Source organism: Choloepus didactylus, chromosome X (genome assembly GCF_015220235.1).
Source record: "Choloepus didactylus isolate mChoDid1 chromosome X, mChoDid1.pri, whole genome shotgun sequence".
Lineage (NCBI taxonomy): Eukaryota > Metazoa > Chordata > Mammalia > Pilosa > Megalonychidae > Choloepus > Choloepus didactylus.
Genome location: NC_051334.1, coordinates 143,877,493 through 143,899,831, shown reverse-complemented (window position 1 = coordinate 143,899,831; position 22,339 = coordinate 143,877,493). Strand labels below are relative to the sequence as shown.

Genomic DNA, 22,339 nt, shown 5'->3' with positions numbered 1-22,339 from the left:
TAAATTATAAATGTCATCATACTTCAACCCTAAATATTTCTGTATGAATCTCTAAAAAATAAGGACATTTTCATATTTAACCATAATACCATTATCTCACACAATAAAATAAAAAATAATCCCCCTATATCATCTAATACCTAGTGTGAATTTAATTTCTATGATCCCAGTGTCTAGCATAATTCCTGAAAAATAGCAATAAATGGTTGACTGAATTAATTTCTCTATAGCAACAAATGGGACAGCAATAGGATATTTATCTACTCAGAGGGATTTGGGGGATAGTAACTTTTTTTTTCAATTTTAATGTGCTTCAATTTGCAGACGAAGACACGAAAAGGAGAGCAAAGAAAGCCAAGAAAAAGGAAAAGAAGAAGAAACACAGATCGTCAGTTTTATTTTCCTTTAATTTTTATTAGGGAAAAGTTCAAATGTATATAAAGTTATTGAAAATAGTGTAATGATACCCCATGTACCCATCATCCAGCTTGAACAGTTATTAACTCATGAGCCATCTCCATCCTCCCCCCCCAATTATTTTGAAACCAGTATTAGATATCATTTCATCCATTAAAAATTCACCATGTTTCTCCAGAAGACAGGCACTCTTTTTTTAAAAATATAACCATAATACCATCATCATGCCTAAAAAATTAACAATAATTCCTCAATTTTCATCAGTTTTAATTTTATACAGTTCAAATTAGGATCCAAGTAATGTTCATAAATTGCAATTGGTTGATATGTCATGTCTGTTAGATCTCTTTGAACCAGTAGGTTCCCCTTCCTTCTTTGTTCTTGTAATTTATTTGTTGAAGAAACCAGATCATTTGTCCTGTAGAATTTTCTGCACTGTGCATTTTGCTGATTGCATTTTTATGGTGTCCCATAACATGTTCTCTGTCCTCTCTATTTCCTATAACTTGGTAGTTAGGTCTAGAGGTTTGACAAGGTTCAGATTTGAGTTTTTGGAAGAAATATTTCATAGGCAGTGCTGTGTACTTCCATCAGGAGGCAGATCATGTCTGCTTGTCTCTTTTGTCATATTTACAGCCGTTCATGGTCATTACCTTGATCCATATTGCATTAGGGATTGCAAAATGGTGATGGTCTAATTTTGTCATTCATTTATTAGGTGGAATAATTGTATAAGAGAAGCTTACCCTCATCAACTGTTTGGTTACCCTGAAGTACAGTTTGTAAAGGAAAGACAGGATAATTGACTTTGCTTTATGAGTTTTCAAAATAATGAGTTGGTTTTCTAATGTCCTCCAAAGGCTACAAATGCTAATGAGATGTATTGTTTTTGTATCGTGATGAACCCAAGGATTTAAACCTATTTTACTTATTTTAATCCATTCCTTTTAAAATTATTGATGCTCCAATTGATGAGTTCTTTTTTAACTGCTTTGTTTTGTTCATCTTTCTGCAACATGAAACTGTATTTCATTGTTTTCTGTAGTTATCTTTTTTCTAGTGAAATATGATTTGAGTAAGATTTTTAAACTAAAATTCTTCTCTAACAAGTTTGAATGTACTGGAATTCAAATCATTTTAATCGGACTTACTCTGCACTGTCTTGAAAAAATAAGACACCCTTTAACATGGAAATAATAGGTCAGTTTGTATCAAATTATAATCACTACAGGAAGAAATACAAGAAAAAGAAATCTAAGAAGAATAGAAAAGAAACCAGTGATTCAAGCTCTAAAGATTCCCAAGAAGAGTTTCTGGAGAATCCCTGGAAGGATCGATCGAGTAAGTTCTCCCAAAAGACTGACTCAGAGCAGATGAAACATTAAATTAACCACTTAGTCAAAATGTTAATGTTTCTGAACATCTTTTGTGTAGAACCTGAAGAACCCTCAGATTTAATTGGACCAGAGGCTCCAAAAACACTTGCCTCTCAAGATGATAAACCTTTGAAGTAAGTAGTAGTGTATTTACAGTATCTAAAATACCTTCCAAAAATTATAACCCAAACTTAACCTTGCCAACCTCATCTCCCTCTACTCTCTTGTGCTCCAGCTAAACTGGGACCACTAAAAGTTCCCTGTATTGACTGTGCACTTTCCTACTTTTGTGCCTTGTTCAGCTCGTTTCTTCCCCCAACATGCCTTCCCTTCTCTTCCCTGCCCTCTTTTCCCTTCCCTGCCACCACTTTCTTCCTGTTAAAATCCTTACCATCTGTATTCGAGTTCTCTAGGGAAACAGAACTGACAGGAGATAGATAGATAGATAGACAGACAGACAGACAGACAGATATAGAGATATATGGATGTATAGTAAATATTATGAGATTTTTCTATAGGAATTGGCTCATGTGACTATGTGGATGAGCAAGTACAAATTCCATAGGGCAAATTGCAAGCTGGGAACTCCAATGAAGGTTTTCCATGAATTCCCCATGAGAAGTTGGCTGGCTGAAGTAGAGATGGGAATTCTCACTTTTGACTGCTAAAACAATCACTTCTGATTGGATGAGACTTCTCTTATTGTTGAAGGCAGTCTCCTCACTTGATTGTAGATGTAATCAGCCATAGATGCAATCAAGTTACTGATGATTTAAGTCCACAAAATACCCTCACGGTAACAATCAGGTCAGTGCTTCCTTGGCTAAGCACCTGGACACCATTACCTGGCCAAGTTGACACATGAACTTAACCATCACACCATCCTTCAAAGCCCTTTTCAAAAGGAGGGGGCATATGTGATTTCCAACACCTTCCTTCCACAATTACATGTGATTTCTACCCCTCTTTAATTCTCACAGAATTTTCTATTTCTTTTAATATATTCTACCTTGAATTGCAGTTCTATCCTTATTAACTGGTAAAATCCACAAAGACAGAGACTATTTATTTTTTATTGAGCTTTGAGTTTTATTAAGTTTGAGTTTGATAGGTACTCAAGAAGCACTCAGTGAATTGAATGAAGAGATAGTAGCTTTTAAAGTCCCCTTGAATGAAAGGTAATAGATAATTGTTACTTTATAGCATTCTTATTGATTATAAATCTAGAAAGTATATAAATTTGAGGTGTATCATTTCTTTACTATTTTTTAAAGGAATGAATGGAAGGGGATTTAGCTGGAAGCAGAAGCAATAAAGGTGTTACCTATAGGGCTAAATTAATCCATAACCTGTAAACCAGAAATCTACACTCACTAACATTAATCTTTTGTTCTTCCAAAGTATCTCTGCATATCTGGGTTAGTTATATAGGTCACAGTGCAGTGTTCACTAATTTAAATAAAATAATTCACATTGGGTACCTCCCAGCAAGCTACTGCTCAGCACTGCTATCCCTATTATTTTCAGAGAGAAAATGGTTTTTTTGTGCTTTCTTTAGATGATGGTCTTTTTATATTGAGAAAGCTGATGAACCTTTTCTGAATTACTTTGTAGCTATGGCCATGCTCTCTTACCCGGTGAAGGTGCAGCTATGGCTGAATATGTAAAAGCTGGAAAACGTATCCCACGAAGAGGTGAAATTGGCTTGACAAGTGAAGAAATTGCATCATTTGAATGCTCAGGTTACGTAATGAGTGGTAGCAGGTATGTTCTGGGCATTGAGGTCAGTTTCCATGATTAAATCTTTTCCTTCTTTTTTACTACCAAAGGATATTTTGGTGACTGAGTTTCATTAAGAAAACATTCCTAATGAAAGATAGAACATGACTGTTGGCTTAATGTGTGTTTTATTGTTATAAATATGATTGTCTAAAATTCTAAGTATATATGCAACTCAACCTCAATTTCTGCTCTATCTCCAACTTCAAGGACTCACTCTTTCCAGTGTTCTTTCCTACTTGATATTTTGGTACAGATATTTTATCCTCTGGAGGATATAGTTAAATATAGTTAAATTCAGCTATTTATCACTGCCCCATGAGGAATGTGGCATTTTGATAGTTAGAGAAGCATTTTCATATGATGGTGTTTCCTGGTTTCTGAGTTTGCCTCCAGTTCTCTGTGGACTCAGGGGTTCTGAGAATGAATAGCAGAAAAGGATTATGACAGGCATCAGGTTCAACATGGAAGAATGAATATAAAATTAGGAAGAGAAAGCAAGGTACCAGGAAGAACCAGGAGAGTGAGCTTATAGAGCATCAAGACTAATAACAAATTGAATTTTTAATTTTTAAAAATGTTATGAACTTTTTTAAGTAGGTAAATATTTTAAATGAAATTGGAGGCAAATATTTACAGAACCCCTGAAACACCTCCAGAATCTTGGGATTCTGAGGACCAACATTTGAAAACATTGTACTGGAGAAGCATTGTACTGGAGGACAGTTAGATAAGAAAAAAGAAATTAGAGGTTTATGGATTGGAAAGAAGGATATAACACTCATTCTTTGTGAATGATATGATTGTTTACATAGAAAAACCTAAAGAATATTCAGATGAATTACAGATTATAGTAGCGTTTACCAAATGGTTGGACATAAGATTAATACATGAAAATCAATTGCATTTCTACATACCAGCAACAAACACCTAAAAAACATAATTAAGTAAAAGGAAAACAACATGTATAATAGTGCCAGAGAATAGGAATTACTTAAGAATAGACTTTAACAAATACCTCTACAGGAAAATTATAAAACATTAAGAGAAATTAAAAAAGATGTAAATAAATGGAGAGATATCAGGTTCAAGGATAGGAAGACAATATTGTAAAGTTGTCAGTTCTTCCCAAATTGATCTGTAAATTCAATGCAGTTCCAGTCAAAATCACAACGTGGATTCATGGAACTTAATAAGCAGTACTACATAGTAAGAATAAAGGGCCAAGAATAGCCAAGGCACTTCTGAAGAAGAAGAGTAAAATAATGACACAAGGACAGAGCCATGCATGTGTGGAACTTTCATATATGAAAGAGATGGCATGTCAAATCAGTGAGGAAAGAAGAAACTATTCAATAAATGGAGCAGGGAAATGGTTATCCATTTGGAAAAAGATGAAAGCAGATCCCTGTATCATACCATATATAAAAATCAATGCAGCTAGATTAAAGATGTAAATGTCAAAAACAATTTTAACCCTCTCAATAGAAAATTTGGGCAGATATCTTTTAGACCTGGGGGTGGAGAAGTGTATCTTAAAGAAGACATGAAATGTGCTAACCATAAAATAAAATATTGATAAGTTTGCCTAGATAAAAAATAAGAACTTTTGTTCATCAAAAGGGACCTTAAAGAAAGTAAAAAAGACAAGTTACAAGCTGGGATAAGAGCTTTAAAAATACACACAGCTGATAGTATTGAGAATATTTAAAGAATAGCTATAACCACCACCACCACTACCACCAATGGGAAAATGATACAAACAGGCATTTGTCTAAAGAAGAAATTCATGTGACCAATAAATACACAAAAAGATGTTCATCACTGGAGGATGTAAAGACCATAGTGAAAAAACATTTTACACCCATTTGATAGACAGAAGTTCAAAATTCTAACAATACCAAATGTTTGATAGGATAATGGATCTCTAGAATCTCTTAAATATTGCTAGTGGTAGTGTAAGTTGGTACAATCACTTTGGAAAACAATTTGGCATCATTTTGTAAAGGTGAGCATTCATATGCTTTCCAACCCAGCAACACCATACCCAAGAGAAAATCTTTTCCATGTGCTAGGAGATGTGTACATAGATGTTTATTACAGCACCATTCACATAGCACTTTCTTGTCTTAGATAGACTGCTCTACTCATTGTACCCTGAGCAACCTAACTCATTTCCTTGATTCTCCATCTTGCCATTCCCCTACCTCTAGATCAATTTGAAATGATTCTCCTCTCTTCTCCTTACCCAGTTTTCTCCATTTTTCTAGACTTTGCTCAAGCCTTATCTTGAACTGACTCTATAGGATTGGGCATATATATATATATAAAAGAGGCAGATTTTCATGAAATTTTCCCACTAAGTGAATAGACCTTTTGAAGATGATATAATAGTCTCCCTCTGCCTTCACCCCTATACTTTCTTGATTTGGCCCCTGTGTTAAATCTCATCTATCTTTTCTTTGAGCCACTACTAGATTCTAAAGAAGTTAAATCCATTCACAAAAGCTCCTCTTCAATTGTAGATTTAGACTTGGTTCTTTGGGTAGTATGGTAAATTAGAGCCTCCTTGATTGATAAAAAGTTAATCTTTCATCTGTCCTATCCCACAAAGGCAAATGGATATATCACCTTGGAAATTTAATAATTTGCCTGTTCTACTGGAAACAGTGGAACTAGACTTATGCCCTTAGTATTTGAAACGAATGGTATTCACTATGTTGACAGAACATCAGAGGTCATTATTTGAATACTAGAATCAAGGGACACATTGGCAGATTACTTGAGTGATCTTTTGAAAATTTAATCCATTTCAAAAAACACGGTTTCTATTTGTAAACTTTTTAAATAGACCATTCTGTATAAAGAAACAATTAGTGAGGAAGTGCTATGAGAATAATTATTGAAAAATTAAGCCAAAAATAAAATTATCTCCAGGCATCGCCGAATGGAGGCTGTGCGACTGCGAAAAGAGAACCAGATATATAGTGCTGATGAGAAGAGAGCCCTTGCATCCTTTAACCAAGAAGAGAGACGTAAGAGAGAGAACAAGATTCTGGCCAGTTTTCGAGAGATGGTATACAGAAAGACCAAAGCAAAGGATGACAAATAAGGATTTTCTGGTTGTTCAGACATTTTTAACAACTAAAAAGAAAGTTTGGGTTCCACGCACACATACAAAATGATTATTATGATCTAAAAAAGCTTTATAGTGCTACTGTGCCTTCCATTTAATTCTTTCTGTCCTTCAATAAAAAGCTGCTCATTGATACAACTTTAACAAGTTCTTTAGGTGTTTTGGGATTGACCATAATAACTTTCTGGTTTAAAAATCCAAATTATGAATGACATCCTCCTGAATTGGGAGAGGTGTCATGGAGAGAAAGTGTCAATGAGATGAGAAACTTAAATCTCACACCATGAGACAGTGCTATGATTAGCGCTACATGATGCCCCCCCCCCACCCACCGACACACAGTGGAACTTGTGGGAAATAGGTATTCCTCTGTTTTGCATGTATTATAAATGGACTTGATAGAAACATACAGGAAGCCACTTTTGCCAACCAAATGAAAGCATTACTAGAAAAGGCAAATCTGGAATTTGAAAATTGACTTGTATAGTACAGTATATAGTCTGCCCTAAATATGATGTTTTTGGGGTTTAGTCCCTACCTCCACCCCAAAACCAAAAATAAACCAAAAAGTGAAGTTGAATTGAATTGAAAATGTGAACATTTGTTTTTTAGAATTCTTAATAAGTCACTTAAAAATAGTTCTTTCAAATATAAAATCTTTGGAAGGCTACTGTTGTGCCGATATAAGTAGGTACTTTGATGATAGTACAACATCTAAAAAGAATGGGAGTCAACTATGGTCAGGAGTTTGATAGGGGAAAATATAATGAAGCAGTATTTTTACTCAGTTTCATAAGGATGAAGCTAATGTGATATTAAACATTTTTAAGTCCACCCTTTATGTAATAAGCAGATTTCATTTTAAAAATTGTTAAGCCTTTCAGTTTATTCTTTTACATCTGTCATTTAGTTTCATCTTTAACATTATGTAGAATCCCCTCACTTTATCGGTTTTATATGGCTATTATTGACTTTTAAGTTTGGGAGAAGTGGAAGATTGTGGGACTATGAGATCACAGTCTTTTTCCTTCCCTTATTTTGTTCAATTTTAGTTAGGTCATGGAGTGAAGGGGGAGAGGCAAATGGAAGTTTGGGCTATTTTTGTTAAGGTTGTTTTGTGCAGCATTATTATATGCCTAGGATAAACTTAAATTACGTGGGTAGTGGGGAAGTTCTGACTATGCCTCTCTCCTTGTAATAGCTTAAAGTGTTTTCTTTTTCCAAATTTTTTAAATAAGGCATTCATGTTTCAAAGTACAGTTCAAAAGTTTTACTGTTTAACCTATATTCTAAGAAATGTCTACCTTTAACCCACATTTAGCAGCATTTTTGACCCCTGAATTCAAAGTGATTTCCATTATCTATACCTAACCATAGTTGCTGCCTAGCCTAACAAAACTGTCGTTTCCAAATATGAAAGGAAACAAGGTCCGAAACTCATGAGTCTTAAGTCATCTACTTCCCTGTATTACAAAATCTAAATTTTGTAATCCCCATTTAAAGATTTTATTCTCTAAGAACATTTTTTTTGTTACTGGTTTCTAGAGACTGAATAAGTGTGTTCTCTTATTTTCAGTATGCGAGGTAGTTTAAATAAAACAATTTTGGGTATATATGAATATTGTGAATTTTCATTTGACTCTCCTGCCTCTTGCCTCCAGAGTATAGATGATCAATAAATGCTTGTTGAGTAAATGAAAGAAAAAATATTAATTTATTTCAGAACTTTACCATTTATTTCATCAGGATTTGTTAGGGAAAGATCTACCAAAGGTCAGCTTCAGTAGCATATTCTTTGGGAAAGAGGAAGGAAGAATAAAAGGGCTAAAGTATTTTCTTTTCAGCTCATGAGAATTACTGCTTAAAACTGGTTAGTCACCTGAGCCATAAGTCAAATGGTAGGGCTATTGTATTTTAAATATATTCTTTATTCTCCAAGGAGACTTAACTAGTTTCCTACCACCTTGCCTCCATATGTGTTGCTTTGATAGGATTTCCTGTTTTCTATTTATTGGACAAATGTAACACTTAAAAAAAGAAAGAAAGAAAAATTACCCACAGTCCTACAAGCCTAATACATCAACTGCTTCCAGTGTGCTGTGTATTCCTTTCCAGTACTTATTTATGTAAATACGTATTCAGACGTATTTATAAGTAATCACTCATAGTGTAATAGTGTAATGTAATTTTGTCTTTGGTGTTTTAAAACTTTGCAGCTAGGCAAGACAGCCTCACAGGAGTGGTAGGATTAAGTGATGATATGGTATGAGGATGGGGAGAAGACAACAAATAAGTAAGGTTGGTGACTGAACCCATCCCTGTTTCAATACACCCAATCCTCAAGCCATCCTGCTGCCATCATGGTTGTGATGGTGTATTGTGGAAGGTAGCATGCCCAGTTTCAAAGTTTCAAAATGTATTAGCAGTGAGCCCTAACTCACAGTAAATGAATGGACCTATGAGTAGGGGAACCTTTCTGACTAGTTAGTTACGTTATAAGCTGTAGAACTGTTGCCATTTTGCTTTTCTCATTTGTGCCCGTAAAAAGATGTATCTGGCCTGGAGGCTTAGGGTCAGATGAGGGAACAAGCAGCCAAGTGCCAATTTTAGTTTGGGCTGACAGGTGGATTTTAGCAACTCTCTAAACTGAGCTTCTGTACCTGTAACACTCTGAATGATACAAACAGTGATGGGAAAAACCTTTTAGAAAATAGAAAACAGCTTACTGGTTACTCTGCTAATGTGATGGAAGTTGCGGAATGGAAAATGAATGAATGCAAAAAGTTTATACAGCTGGATTGTGTGCCACAAATTTATTATTCAATAAATATTCTGTGGATTGATGTGCAGTATCTTATTTTTAATGCATTCTGATTAGAAATCCAATCCTAAAACATTCCTTAAGACTAGAACACAATTTAATTAGAAGGTGATTGACTCCATTAAAACATGTTTGGCATCAATAATGTCTCTCAGCCATTTTTCTCGAAAGCGAGTTGTTCCTGGTCTGCAGAGGAGGAAAAACAAACACACCAAAACTCTTAAAAACAGACAACACATTGAGCCAAGTTGTTTCCTGTTTACTCTGTTACATTACTAGTGAACAAAAAACCTCTTTGCCGGGGCAGAATGGGTGGATTGGGGTTGTCTCTTTCTACCCTTTACTGTTCCTTAGACTCGAGCAATGAAGGATTAATGAGCTTATATGTAAAGATTCTGTAAGAGAGCTGCTATACATTATGCATGACTTAATTACATGTGATTTTGAAGTTTCCCATAGAAACAACAGACATGACCCTCAACCTATTCCAGCACCTAATCCTCAAGTTTCTAATCACTGAAAAACCTGACACTAAGAAACACAGTTTTCTAGAACAATAGCAGAACCCTACTTTCAGCCCATTGTAATGGGCTAGGTGGGCCAAAGGAGAATAAAAGTGACAGTTATACATGAGATAGCTGTGGCTGTGGACCTGCCGAATTCCTGGAAAATGATAACCTTTCCCCTACCCTTTTAAATAAGTCTTCAAATGTTCATTACCTGTGAATTAATGTATGGGCCTCAAAGACATAAAAGACATCAATGGGTGAATCCTGGGATAAAAAAAGGACAGCTGTCAGCCTAAACCAATCTTACCAACTCTTTTAATTCCTCCATGTCTTCACTTGTCCATATTTATAACTCATGAATTTCTAGAATTCGTCTTAGGAATTGGGAGTCTGTAGGTGATAATTCTTTGTCACTTCAAACCTCTGTCCCCCAAAAGATCTTTCTGGTGACATACCTTAAGAATCTCCACAAAATTGGAAACTAATCTGGGGAGAGGCTTGTAGAGCTGTGTTCCTGGTTAATAGGAGCTTGAGTAAGTCATTTACTTGCTTTACATGCTCCAGTGTACTCAACTGACAGTATCTACTTTACCTCTTAGGAATGGCATGAGAATGAAACAGCAATGAACAAGGTTTGAAAACACTTTTTAAAGCAGCATAAAAATATAGGTTGTAATATCTCAGTGGTCCCCACCCATTCTGCTCTCCAAAATTATACTTGGAATTTTGAGCACGAGCTATTCAACCAAGCACTGTCTGTGTGGTCTCTGGTCATGGTCTTGTTTGCCTCTACCGGCCTAACTTCCTGAGCTTTAATCTTGCCAGTTAGCAGGACAGCTGATGGTGGGGTATATGGCCAAGAGAAGTGAGATCTCCACATATTTGACCTCTTTTGATTACTCCAGGTTTTAAACTCTAAATAGATAAGAATATAGGACATAGCTGGTTCACTGACTATGCATCACCTCGTAATCTAATACAAAGCTTTAGAGTCAGGCCAAGCCTCAAATAAGTAACTTTTGTGAAAAGATGTGAAGGCAAAGAGAAAATCACATTTTTTATGACTGCCTTATTCCAGGCTTCATGCCTGGTACCAGCCTTGCTCCTCTGAGGACCCTTTACCTGCATTCCACACCAGCTATCAAGTCAACATATTTCTTATTCAGTGTCTACCTAGTAGCCAAAAGCAATCATTCTTTCAAGGATTTCATAAGTGTCTACTACTTGCCAGGCCTTGTTTTGCAGTATGACAAAAATTCCTGCCATCACGGAGTTTACATTCTGGTGGGGAAGCAGGCAGTAACAAGATAATAAATTATATAGATTATTAGAAGTTGATAAAGTGTTATAAAGAACAGCATGGAAGGAAATGCAGGGGAGGAGAAGTAGTGAGCCTTGCAGACACCTAGGGAATGAGTGTTCCAGGCAGAGGGAACAGCAACTGCAAAGCTGCTTATTTGAGGAATAGCAAGGTCATCACTGTGGCTAGAGCAGAGTAAGTGAAGGGGAAAGAGTAGAGTGAGAAGGCAGAAATAACAAGGGGCCGGATCACACAAGGCCTTGTAGGTCCTTGCTACTCAAAGTGTGTTCTGTGGAACCGCTGCATCACATCACCTGGAAGCTCATTAGTAATGCAGAATCTCAAGCTCCATCCCAGACCTGCTGAATCAGAATCTTCATTTTAAAAAAGATCCCTAAGTACTTTGTATGCACTTTAAAGTTTGAGAAGCACTATTGGAAGTTTGAAACAGAGGAGTGACATAAATTCATTTTACAAGGCTCACTGTGGCTGTTGTGTTGAAAAGAGAAATGGCAAGGAGAAGGGTAGAAGCAGAGACTGATTAGGAGCCTCTTGAAATATTCTTGGTGAGAGATGATGGTGTCTTGGATCAGGGTGGTAGAAGTGGCGTGATAGGAAATGGTTGGATTCTGGATGTATTTTGAAGGTAGAGCCAACAGGATTTCCTAATGGACTAGATGCGAGAGATTAGAGAAAAAGAAGGGTTGAGGATGATGGCAGGGAATCTGGCTGTCAGTCGAGATGAGGAAGCCCGCAGGTAGATCAGTTTAGAAAGGAAAATCAGAAGTTCAGTTTTGGATACAATAAGTTTGAGATGTTTATTAAATACCCAAATGGGAGAAGTCTGGGCTGGAGATACAAATTTGGGAATCACATGTTATCAGTGATATTTAAAGCCATGAGACTAGATACGATCACCAAGGAAGTGAATATAGAGAAAAAGGTCCAAAGCCTGCGTTGGGGGATATTTCATATGAGGAGGTTGGTGAGAGGAGGAGAAACCAGTAGTGACTGAGAAGGAATGGTCAGTGAGGCAGGAAGAAAACCAGGAGAGTTTGTTGTTCTAGAAGTCAAATGGAAAAAGTTACATAGAAGAGGGAGTGATCACCTATAGCAAGCACTGCAGATGGGCCAAGAAAGATAAGGACAGAAAATATGACCACTGAGTTGAAAAAAGTGAGGGTCATTGGTGACCTTAACAAGAGAAGCCTCCATTCTCATTAAAGCCTCTTTGAAGGGAGCCGGGCAGAAAAGGAAGAGCTTACAGCAGGTTTGCTTTTGACGATCTTGATGATGAAGTGGACGGCGGCAGTGACTCGTGCCATGGGTCTCCGAGCGGTTGCGACGCTCCAGCGTACACAGTAGATGTAGTGGAAGGTGTGAACTAAGTCTTCCCTCCGTACAAACTCGGTGTAGTGCACCCAGCAGTCTTGAAATTCCCAAGTCTGTTTCATAGAAAAATGAAAAAGCACACAAAGAAAGAAAAGCAGTCTTCCATCCAAGTCCCCTAGACAAAGGCAGCGCATGACAGTAGGGGTGATGACCCTGATTCTGGAGTCCATTCCTAACAGTTTTGGAGTACGCTGCGCTTCTTGGATCTGTAATTTTATGTCTTTCATAAGAGATGGGAAATTTTCATTAATTATTTCCTCTATTATTGCTTCTGCCCCCTTTCCCTTCTCTTCTCCTTCTGGGACACCAATGATACGTACATTATTGTACTTTGTTTCATCCTTGAGTTCCCAGAGACGTTGCTCATATTTTTTCATTCTTTTCTCCATCTGCTCCTTTGCGTGTAGGCTTTCAGGTGTTTTGTTCTCCAGTTCCTGAGTGTTTTCTTCTGCCTCTTGAGATCTGCTGTTGTATGTTTCCATTGTGTCTTTCATCTCTTGTGTTGTGCCTTTCATTTCCATAGATTCTACTAGTTGTTTTTTTGAACTTTTGATTTCTGCTGTATACATGCCCAGTGCTTCCTTTACAGCCTCTATCTCTTTTGCAATATCTTCTCTAAACTTTTTGAATTGATTTAGCATTAGTTGTTTAAATTCCTGTATCTCAGTTGAAGTGTATGTTTGTTCCTTTGACTGGGCCATAACTTTGTTTTTCTTAGTGTAGGTTGTAATTTTCTGTTGTCTAGGCATGGTTTCCTTGGTTATCCAAATCAGGTTTTCCCAGACCAGAACAGGCTCAGGTCCCAGAGGGAAGAAATAGTATCTGGTTTCCCTGCAGGTGAGTCTTAGAAAGTTGCTCCACCCTTTGATGCCTCAGGTCACTGTGCTTTTCTGCCCAGCAGGTGACGCCTGTTAGCCTATAATTCTTGACTGGTGTGAGAGGAGGTATGGCCGTGTTCCCCCAGGCTCTGGGGTCTGGTTCTGAATGGAAAGGGCCCCACCCCTTTCCTCCTAGAGAAGACAGACCCCTCAGGTGGAGGTCATTAGCATTTCAATGGTCTCACTCTCTGCTTGTGGTGTCTCCACCCTTCCCAGAGTCACAGCCCTGGAAACTGAAAATGACTGGGGCTTTCTCCACTGAGCCAAAAAACAAACAGATAGTCCCCTTCAGACCCAGTCCAAGGCGACCCTCCGGCTCTCCCAGGTCAGTCGTCACCCAAAGCCTCTGTCTGTTTTTTGGGGATGCATACCTTTAGTGAGCAGTTCACACTCGCTACTTAAAACCCCAGTTGGAGCTCAGCTGAGCTATATTCGCTTGCTGGGAGAGAGCTTCTCTCTGGCCCCACGAGGCTTTGCAGCTCGGACTATGGGGGAGGGGGTCTCACGACCTGGATCCGCAGGTTTTACTTACAGATTTTATGCTGTGTTCTTGGGCATTCCTCCCAATTCAGGTTGGTGTATGATGAGTGGATGATCTCGTTTGTCCCCCCGCAGTTATTCTGGATTATTTACTAGTTGTTTCTGGTTTTTTGTAGTTGTTCCAGGGGGACTACTTAGCTTCCACTCCTCTCTATGCCGCCATCTTGTCTTTTCCATTCCTAACAGTTTTGATTAGCATCAATACTAGAGTCAACTCCCAATTATCTCCAGGGGTGGAGGAGAGAAAAGATGGAGCCGAAATGAAACAAGTGAATAACGCAAATATCACCTGAGATTTGGTTCAGACCTTGTGCCAGACCCTTCCTTGGGAACCAGGTTTGGTTGACCAGGAAATAACAAAGTGCTCAGAACATGTATTCTGCTCACCCATCATAGGAGACTTGAAAGTGTGACTACAAAGTAATGAGGCTGATTTCATAACTTGTTTGCGAAAATCAGACTCACTCCATTGCAGCCATGGGTGGTATATAGAATGAGGTCAGAAGAGGAATGAGTCAGGCAATAGGGTAATTCAGATGCCTTAGAGGGGAACTATTTCCTGTTTGTACTCTTGGAGAATCTTCCCCCTTCCATAGCACAAGTCTTGCTAGTGACGAGTCTAGAAACAGAAAACCTTCCTGGGAATAGCTCCCTTTTCTGGGCCTATTCTTGGAGTTGACATGGAAATACACAACTAAAGTTAACTGCATTATTAAAAGTACCAGCATTCATTCAGTCCTTCCTTCATTCATTAACTCAATATATATTAACCTTCAGTCATGTCTATTCTATCCCAGATAGGTCTTGCATTTATCTATTCTCCGTTGCCACTGCCACTTCTTTACTTTAGCTATCATTGTTTCTCACCTGGACTCAGGCAAGAACCTTCTATCTAGGCTCTGTGTCCTCAGCCTCACTTCTCCAAACCATCACTCACACTGAAGCCAGTTTTATTTTTCTTGAGCACAGCTTCAATAATATCAGCCCAGCTCAAAGACCTTCAGTAATAGGACTGTACAACACAAACAGCAAGTCCTATTGTAAATGATGGACTGTAGTTAATAGTACTATTATAAAACTGTTCTTTGGTATATGGGAGCCCTGTATTTTCTGCATGATTTTTCTGTAAACCTGCAACTTCCCTAACTAAAAAAAAAAAAAAAAAATTAGAAACTCCCCATTGCCTGCCAAACAAAATCGAAAGTTTTTTGCTGTGTCATTTAAGACCTTCCATGTCTGGATATAATAACATCTCTTTCTACTCTCATGGCTCATACTCCCATCCAACTAAAACTAGTCACTGTTGCTCCACATTTGCACCATGCTTTTAATCGGGCTGTTGTCACTTCTTGGGAAGACTTCCTTCTCATCCCTACTTCGTAAAGTCTTTTTTCCTGAAACCACCACCTCCAAGGCTTCCTTCATCCCTCTTCCAACTAGATGAGATTGCTCACCTTTCCCCTTTGAGCAGTTGTGGTGCTTGTGTCTTCTGTCTCTCTGATGGCACTTGACGCTCCACCCTTTATTACAGTCACATGGAGCAATCTTCATTTTACCCTCCAGATTAAAACGTTCTTAGCAAGGCTGACCTATCCGTGAGCCATAATAGGCACAGTGCCTAAAGCCCACAATACATTGAGGGGCCCACAACAATGTTTTCATTTCTTTTAAAATTAGAAGGAAAAAAGTGAAGTTTTAAGGTCAGAAATTATAGTCATCTTTATACCAATGCAGTCTTAAAATTTTTAATATTTTTAAGGAGGAAAGGGCCCCAAAAGGCAAGAGGGCCTAGGGCCCATGGAAGTCATGATGCAGCCCCGATTCCTAGCACAGGGCTTTGAACCCAATAGGTATGCAACAAATTCAATCCAATTGAACCCCTTTGGGCTAGTTATTGGGACACAGGCAGCCTCCGAATCAAAGAAGAGCCTAACTTAAGATGAAGGTTCACAGAAGGAAGTGGAATAGTCTAACAATCCCACTGATATGGAGTGAGAATGTGGGAGGAGATGGCAGAAAGATTCCAGGCCCTCCTTAAATAATTAAAAAAAAAATGCGGGCCTTTTGCCTCAGTTTGCTTTATTTCAAAAACTTGTTCCTGATTGACTGTTTCAGTCATCCAGAGACGAGCACTAGACTCTAAATTCTTTGCAGTCAGAAACTGTATCTTCTTACTTATATCATTCAGTATTCCTTTTAATGAAGAGCCCAGCTGTCCACCTCTTGAGATCCGTTGGAGCATGACTTTTTATTTTCTAACCTTTCTACATTCTCAGTACACCTTTTTCAGCTCTCATGTTTTCTTCTATCAAATAATCACAGACTTTGCAGATCAGGAATGGTCCTAGGGATCATATCATGAAATCCTTCACTTTGTAGACAAGGATACTGAAGCCTAGAAGTGGGTAAGGACAGTCTAACACAGCAGCTAGTAGTGGTACCCAGGGCTCCTGAGCAGCCGCCTCAGTGTTCTCTCCGCTCCACCAGATGCCTCAATTTGAAAGGAAATTGTTTTCCTTTCCACATGGCTGTATTTGTTTTTCTTTTGTAAACTGATGTAGCCTTAGACACGACATCGAATTCAACTTTTTCCATCAGACACACTCCTCCCATTTTTATCAGTGTGTTGGGAACAGACTTTTATGTAGGTCCAGTGAGTGTATTATCCATGTGTTTTGTCATTTTTACATAACACTGCTTCATATACTCACTTCCAGGAAACAGTATCTCTGGCTACTCTACCATGGATGGCTTAGTCAATCACATATTATTGAATACTCAAAATCAACATTTGCCTGGAAGTATACGCACAAAACTGTTATCAGTGGTAAGTGACCTTTGAGGGAGTAGAACTGGGTATTATGTGGGTGGAGGGGGAACTTCCATTTTCTACTTTGTATCTTGCTGCTCAATGGGTTGCTTATCATCATATGTTTTATTTTTATTATAAAAATAATTTTAACTGTGTGTTAGGCATTGGGGTTTTCCAATTTTTCTCTTATAAAGAACCCATTTTCATATTCTTGTTGCCAGATGGCATTCCTGAGGAGAATGCACTAATGACTGTATCCACAAACACAAACCTTCTGACACCAAGTTTAATCCTTCTTACTCATTTTTGCCAACTTCTTAGCTGGGCACGTTGCAATACCTTAAAATTGTTTGAATTTGCATTTATCACTGATAATAGGACCGTGCATGATTATTTCTGTTTCCTGTTGCATATATTGTTCGCTCAGTTTTAAAATGAATTAGTAAGTGGATTCTGGGTATTAATCTTACTGTATTACTTCTTTGTTGATAATGACCTTTTATTATTTTTCCTATTATGGTGGAAAATGTATATCAGATTGACCTGAGATCAAAACCTCACCCTGCTGCTTAATTGGAAAGATTTTGGACAAATTGTCCAACCTCTCTGAGCCCAGGGTGCCTCATCTGTAAAATGTCTACAGCAATGTACTTATACATAGGTTTATTGTGAAGTTTAAATGAGACAATCTATGTGAAGTGCTTAACAGTCCTTGACACACAAGTAGCAGCTTAGTAGATGGCACCTTCTAATTTTACCATCCCCTGCTATGCGGTATACTCTAGGAAATTTGTAAAGTGCCTGAGGAAGCTTTCCACCCAAAGTGCCTGGCACTTAGACGGTAGACCTGACCTCTCTGACTCACTGCATCAGTGGTGCTGGGAATATGTTGATTTGCTGTCATGAGCTTTACAGAGATTTTACCTTCTCAGCCACCTTCTACTTTCTAAACACCTCTGTCCTCACAACAGCCCTGTGAAGTTGGTAAGACAAATACTTAGGCCTCTGTTTTCATCTGTGAAGAAATAATGGTATGGAGAGAATAAATCTGTTCATGTATTCATGATGGAACCTTGACTATGTACCTGATATTGCTAGGGACTTGGACAGAGCAGTGTGAAAAAGTCTCTGAAATCATGGGCCTGATGTCCTGGTGGTGGAAGAAAGGTAATAGGATAAATACATAAATTCTAGTATCTTAGGTGGTGATGAGTGCTAAGGCAGGAAAGGGGGGAGGACTGCATTTTTAGATGAGGTGGCCAGGAAAGGTCTCAGTGAGCAGTGGCATTTTAACAAAGATCTGAAGGGAGGTTAAACAGTGAGACATGAGAATATCTCAGGGGAGAGTGTTCCAGGCAGAGGGAACAGCAAGTGCAAAGGCCCTGAGGCAGTGAAATGTCTGGAAGTTGAGGAGTAGCCAGGAGGCAAGTGTGGCGGGAGTGAAGGACATGAAAGGGGAGGTGGTAAGTGATGGGGTCAGAGCGAAAAGTGGTGGTGAAGGGGGTGGGGGGTGCTCAGGACACATTTACTCAAAGCAATCAGCTAGCTCCCCAGGGGAAAAATTTCCCCTTTGCTCCCTGTTCTAGTTCAGTCTGATTCAGGAACCCTGGGTGCAGCTGGCAGGGGCCTTAGCAAACCCCAAATGGAGATGTGCTCCAGAGCGGGAAAGCCCAAGAGTAACTAATACTCTGAACCATTCCTCCTCACTGTGCCTGCTGGAACCTGGAAGGAGGGTGTGGAACAAGAAAACCCAGGCCTTGCCTCTTTCCCACCTGATCAGGCCTTCCTAGGGCCCATGAAACTGCCCTGAGAGCAAAGGCTTTGATGGGCTGGCCGGAGGAGCAGAGAGAGCTGGAAACTATGAAGTGGGGGAGTTTTTCTTCACCAATTTCACCTAGTCCCTCCCATGGAAACTGTTAAGAAGGGATTTCAAAACATTCTTTATCCATCCTGCCAGTTATCTTTGTCTCCAGTACTGCCAAAGTAACCCATAGGATCAGCCAGATCCAGGCACAGGAGCAAAAAATAAAAGGAATTCATGAGCACGTGCATCTGACTGCGTGGCAAATATATTCCAAAGCTAAATCAAAATGACTTTGGTCCATCTATATCCCCTCTGTTAATATGAGCATTCTAAAGTTGGTGGTAGAGAACACCTATTTGGAGGAGCATCTCCTTTGTTAAGCCACTGGGTCCCCATTTAATGTACCAGCATGGGCAAATTGATTAACTGGAAATAACAGATTTTCCTAGGGTAAGGTACGGTTATGGAGATACAAACACAAGGGAACGTGATTGTGCTTTTCACCTTCAAAGAATATCACACCTTATTTGGAACCCAAGTGGAGACAATATTTACTTGTCACCTTTGATGTCATCTCCTGGGTTTTCTGGGCTTCACACTTTGATCAAACAAGAGCCATTTTGTTGTTCTTCGCCCTCGTGTACCAAGCTGGAGTAGTTCAACTAACTTACTGAAATGAACTCCTCAATTTGCGTACGTCCTGTTTCCACTGTGAATTCACCATGTGTGATCCATTTGATGTTTTTGACAGGGTTTTCAGCTTCTGCAAACAAGGTGTGAATTGGTTAGTTGACTGATAGTATGGAGTTATATAATGAGACAATTTTTTTAGGCACCCAATGAGGATCACTACCTTCCACGGTCTTAATAGCAGCAGAGATGGCATTTTCAGCTAGGGCTAGAGCTAGTTCATCCAATTTGCGATTGTATTCCTTATCCATTGTTGCCTGCTGTGAGGAATGTGTATTCACCTCCATCTTATTCTGACTTTGAATATTTTTAATTGCATCCATTTTCTTTTGCCTGGAAAAAGAAATTCAAAAAGTTACTCTATATAAAGTTTTTTTAAAATTACTCTTTGTATGTGTGTGTGTACATGTATATGTGCATGCATATGCATATGCTCATATACAGACTATCTCTTGAAGAGTCACAAGAAACAGGAAACAGTGGTTGCCTCTAAGGAGGGGAATGGTGGTTAGGGGTAGGAATGAGACTTCACTGTGTACCCTCTGTGCTTGGCTGCTCAGATTCTCAGAACCAGGAAGCCTTAAGTTCAAGATGTAGTAAAATGATTCCTAACCTCTTTGGAGTTCTAGCAATATTGATTTCTAGTTGAGCCTTTGATAGAACCCCAACCCCTCCTTTGGGTGACTGAGGGCACATGGATCTTTAAAGATAAAGGAAACTAAAAATGATTGGAGGCGATACAGCATAGTTGGGGTTGGTTTTTCAGTGTATTCTCTTGGGCTGTCCAGATATATAATTATTTCATCTGCAAGAAACTATCATTTTTACTATCTCTTTTCCTGAAATATATCTCTCTATAAGTATTAGCATTGGCTAACACTTCCAGAAAATGTTAAATGGTAGTGGAGACAATGAGCATCCTTCTTTTGTGTCTGACTTCAGTGAGCATGCCTTCTGGTGTTACACCATTAAGTATGATGCTGGTTTATAGTTTGAGATTTAGCATGTCAAGAAAGTATTCATCTACTCCTATTCTAGTAATGGTTTTCACCATAAATGCTAATTGAAATTGTCCAAATGCTTCTAGCATCTATTGAGATTTTGAAAATTGGGGTTGTCAGGGCTGTGAACAAGAGTTCATCACAGAGCTAGGACTCCTTGCACCTTTTCAATCTTTTGTACATTTTTCCCTTGAGTCTTGGTTTCTCTCTTGCTATCCTTCCAACTCCTTAAGTCTCTTCACTTAGAGAAATCACTTACTTCCAACAAATTCCTTGCAGGCAATCCTTGCATTGAAGGGCTCCATGGAAGTGGATCTCTCTCTCCAAAGGGGGCTAATTTATTTTTCTATAAACAACAACTCCAATTTGGGAGCATTTATGTGCCTCACTACATCGAATTATCATCACAGCACTATGAGATAGTGCGCTGGATACCTTCCATTTGCCCTTCTAGCTTCACTCTCCACCCATCTCCCTCTGCTCTCTGCTTTGGGAGGCAGACCTGAATGAGCAACATCAGTGGCAGAAGGGAGGAGTGGGGTCAAGGTAAATATTCCCCCATGGCTCTTCTCCCTATAGGTCACCTATGGCTGCCTGCATGGAGAAGGTCACAGCTTCTCTCAGGGCAGCTCTCTCTAGTCAAGCGCTTAGTCTAGTAAGGGTAGCTATTCCTTCCCCTCAACCCTTCAGACCCCACTCTTACCAGCCCCTGAAGGCTACACTTTCCCTTATTTCCCTATACTCTGCCCACACCTTTGTAAATATTCCCTTTACATAACCCTTCTCTAACTATCCTAATTTTAATGTGCCAACTACTTCCTGCTAGGATCCTGACTGATACCAAGAAGGACTCTTATTACCCTGTGACAATAAGGAAAACAAGCCACACTCCTAGATGGGCTGGCTCCATGGACTGTGCTCTTAACTACAGTGCCCTTCTCCCTCCAAGATTCAGGAGGGTGGTAGGGCCCTGGTCTCATATTTCCATCTGGAGTCCAGAATGTGCCCACTGTGTCTCTGGGCTTGTTTCAAGAAGGGCAACTCTTTATTCCCTTTCTCCCCATCATTGTTGGTCCCAAGGGGGATGTATTGGATACTCCCCAAGACACCCCAGCTCCCCTAGCCATCAGTCCAAGAATGGTTTGAACAGCCTTTGAACATTCCTGTAATTTTGTTGACCAGTGTTCATTTGAGTCTTTATATTAGCATTTTAAGCTCAGTTTACCACTGCCTGTTCCCAGGGGGCCTGGGAGTAGAGGAAGAGAGTGGGATGAAAACAGAGTTGTCTTGGGCTGCCCATCCCAAGCCAGGAGAGACTGAAGGGTGGAGCTGAGGGCAGAGGGCAGGCTTTCCAAAGGACCAGAAGCCTAGGGAATGGATTCTCCACAGCCATTAGGCCAGGCCGGTTTAGCCAAAGTGAATTGATGTAAACTGTGTAGTTAAAGACAGCAGCTACATAATTTTTGGTAAATCAGTAAATTTGGTAGGCTTTGGTGAATTAGCCATATATCAACTTGATCCTTCAGAGAGTGGCCCCCTTGTTGACTAAGTCATTTGGTGACTTGGCTTTCAGCAAATTTACTCTTGATGAATTTACTGGGTGCCAAATCTGTGACCTTTAATGCCAAGCCAAATGAGGGAAGGGTCTTATTCACAGAAGGATCCCCTTAAGACCTCCCCCTTGGAGCCCAGTGTTCCAGCCCTGGAAGATGCTGAAATTTAATCCTCACACATCTGTGGGCACAAATCACCTTTGTGGTCTCCCCCATCCCTAACAAACCCTGCTACTTGCATGACCAGATCCTTGTTTGGAGCAGGAGCAGCGGCAGCTGGGGAAGCCTCAGAATAAGTCTCTCAGCAGCTTTTCGCCAGGGTTCCCTGAAG

General features: G+C 39.2%; 2 protein-coding genes across 4 annotated transcripts in view; one reads left to right on the top strand and one right to left on the bottom strand.

The window, feature by feature from the left end:
- LOC119523036 (NFKB activating protein) overlaps positions 1-9,551 on the top strand; it is a 16,095-nt gene extending 6,544 nt beyond the window's left edge. Inside the window, exons 5-9 of the mRNA XM_037821790.1 lie at positions 325-388; positions 1,649-1,758; positions 1,852-1,927; positions 3,408-3,557; positions 6,510-9,551. Coding sequence (XP_037677718.1) covers positions 325-388; positions 1,649-1,758; positions 1,852-1,927; positions 3,408-3,557; positions 6,510-6,684 — 575 coding nt within the window. The 3' untranslated portion in view covers positions 6,685-9,551. The remainder of the gene's footprint in view (positions 1-324; positions 389-1,648; positions 1,759-1,851; positions 1,928-3,407; positions 3,558-6,509) is intronic.
- Positions 9,505-22,339, bottom strand: LOC119523037 (A-kinase anchor protein 14-like). 3 transcript variants are annotated; one of them, XM_037821792.1, is made up of 6 exons: positions 22,248-22,339; positions 19,618-19,787; positions 19,436-19,527; positions 12,604-12,783; positions 10,250-10,302; positions 9,505-9,715 (listed from the first exon to the last, which is right to left on the bottom strand). In XM_037821792.1, coding segments are annotated over exons 1-6 (582 nt in total). In that variant the 5' UTR covers positions 22,250-22,339; the 3' UTR covers positions 9,505-9,630. The 3 variants fall into 3 exon arrangements, with proteins under 3 accessions (XP_037677720.1, XP_037677719.1, XP_037677721.1); XM_037821791.1 differs by having other exon boundaries at positions 22,236-22,334; XM_037821793.1 differs by lacking the exon at positions 22,248-22,339 and adding an exon at positions 20,715-21,520.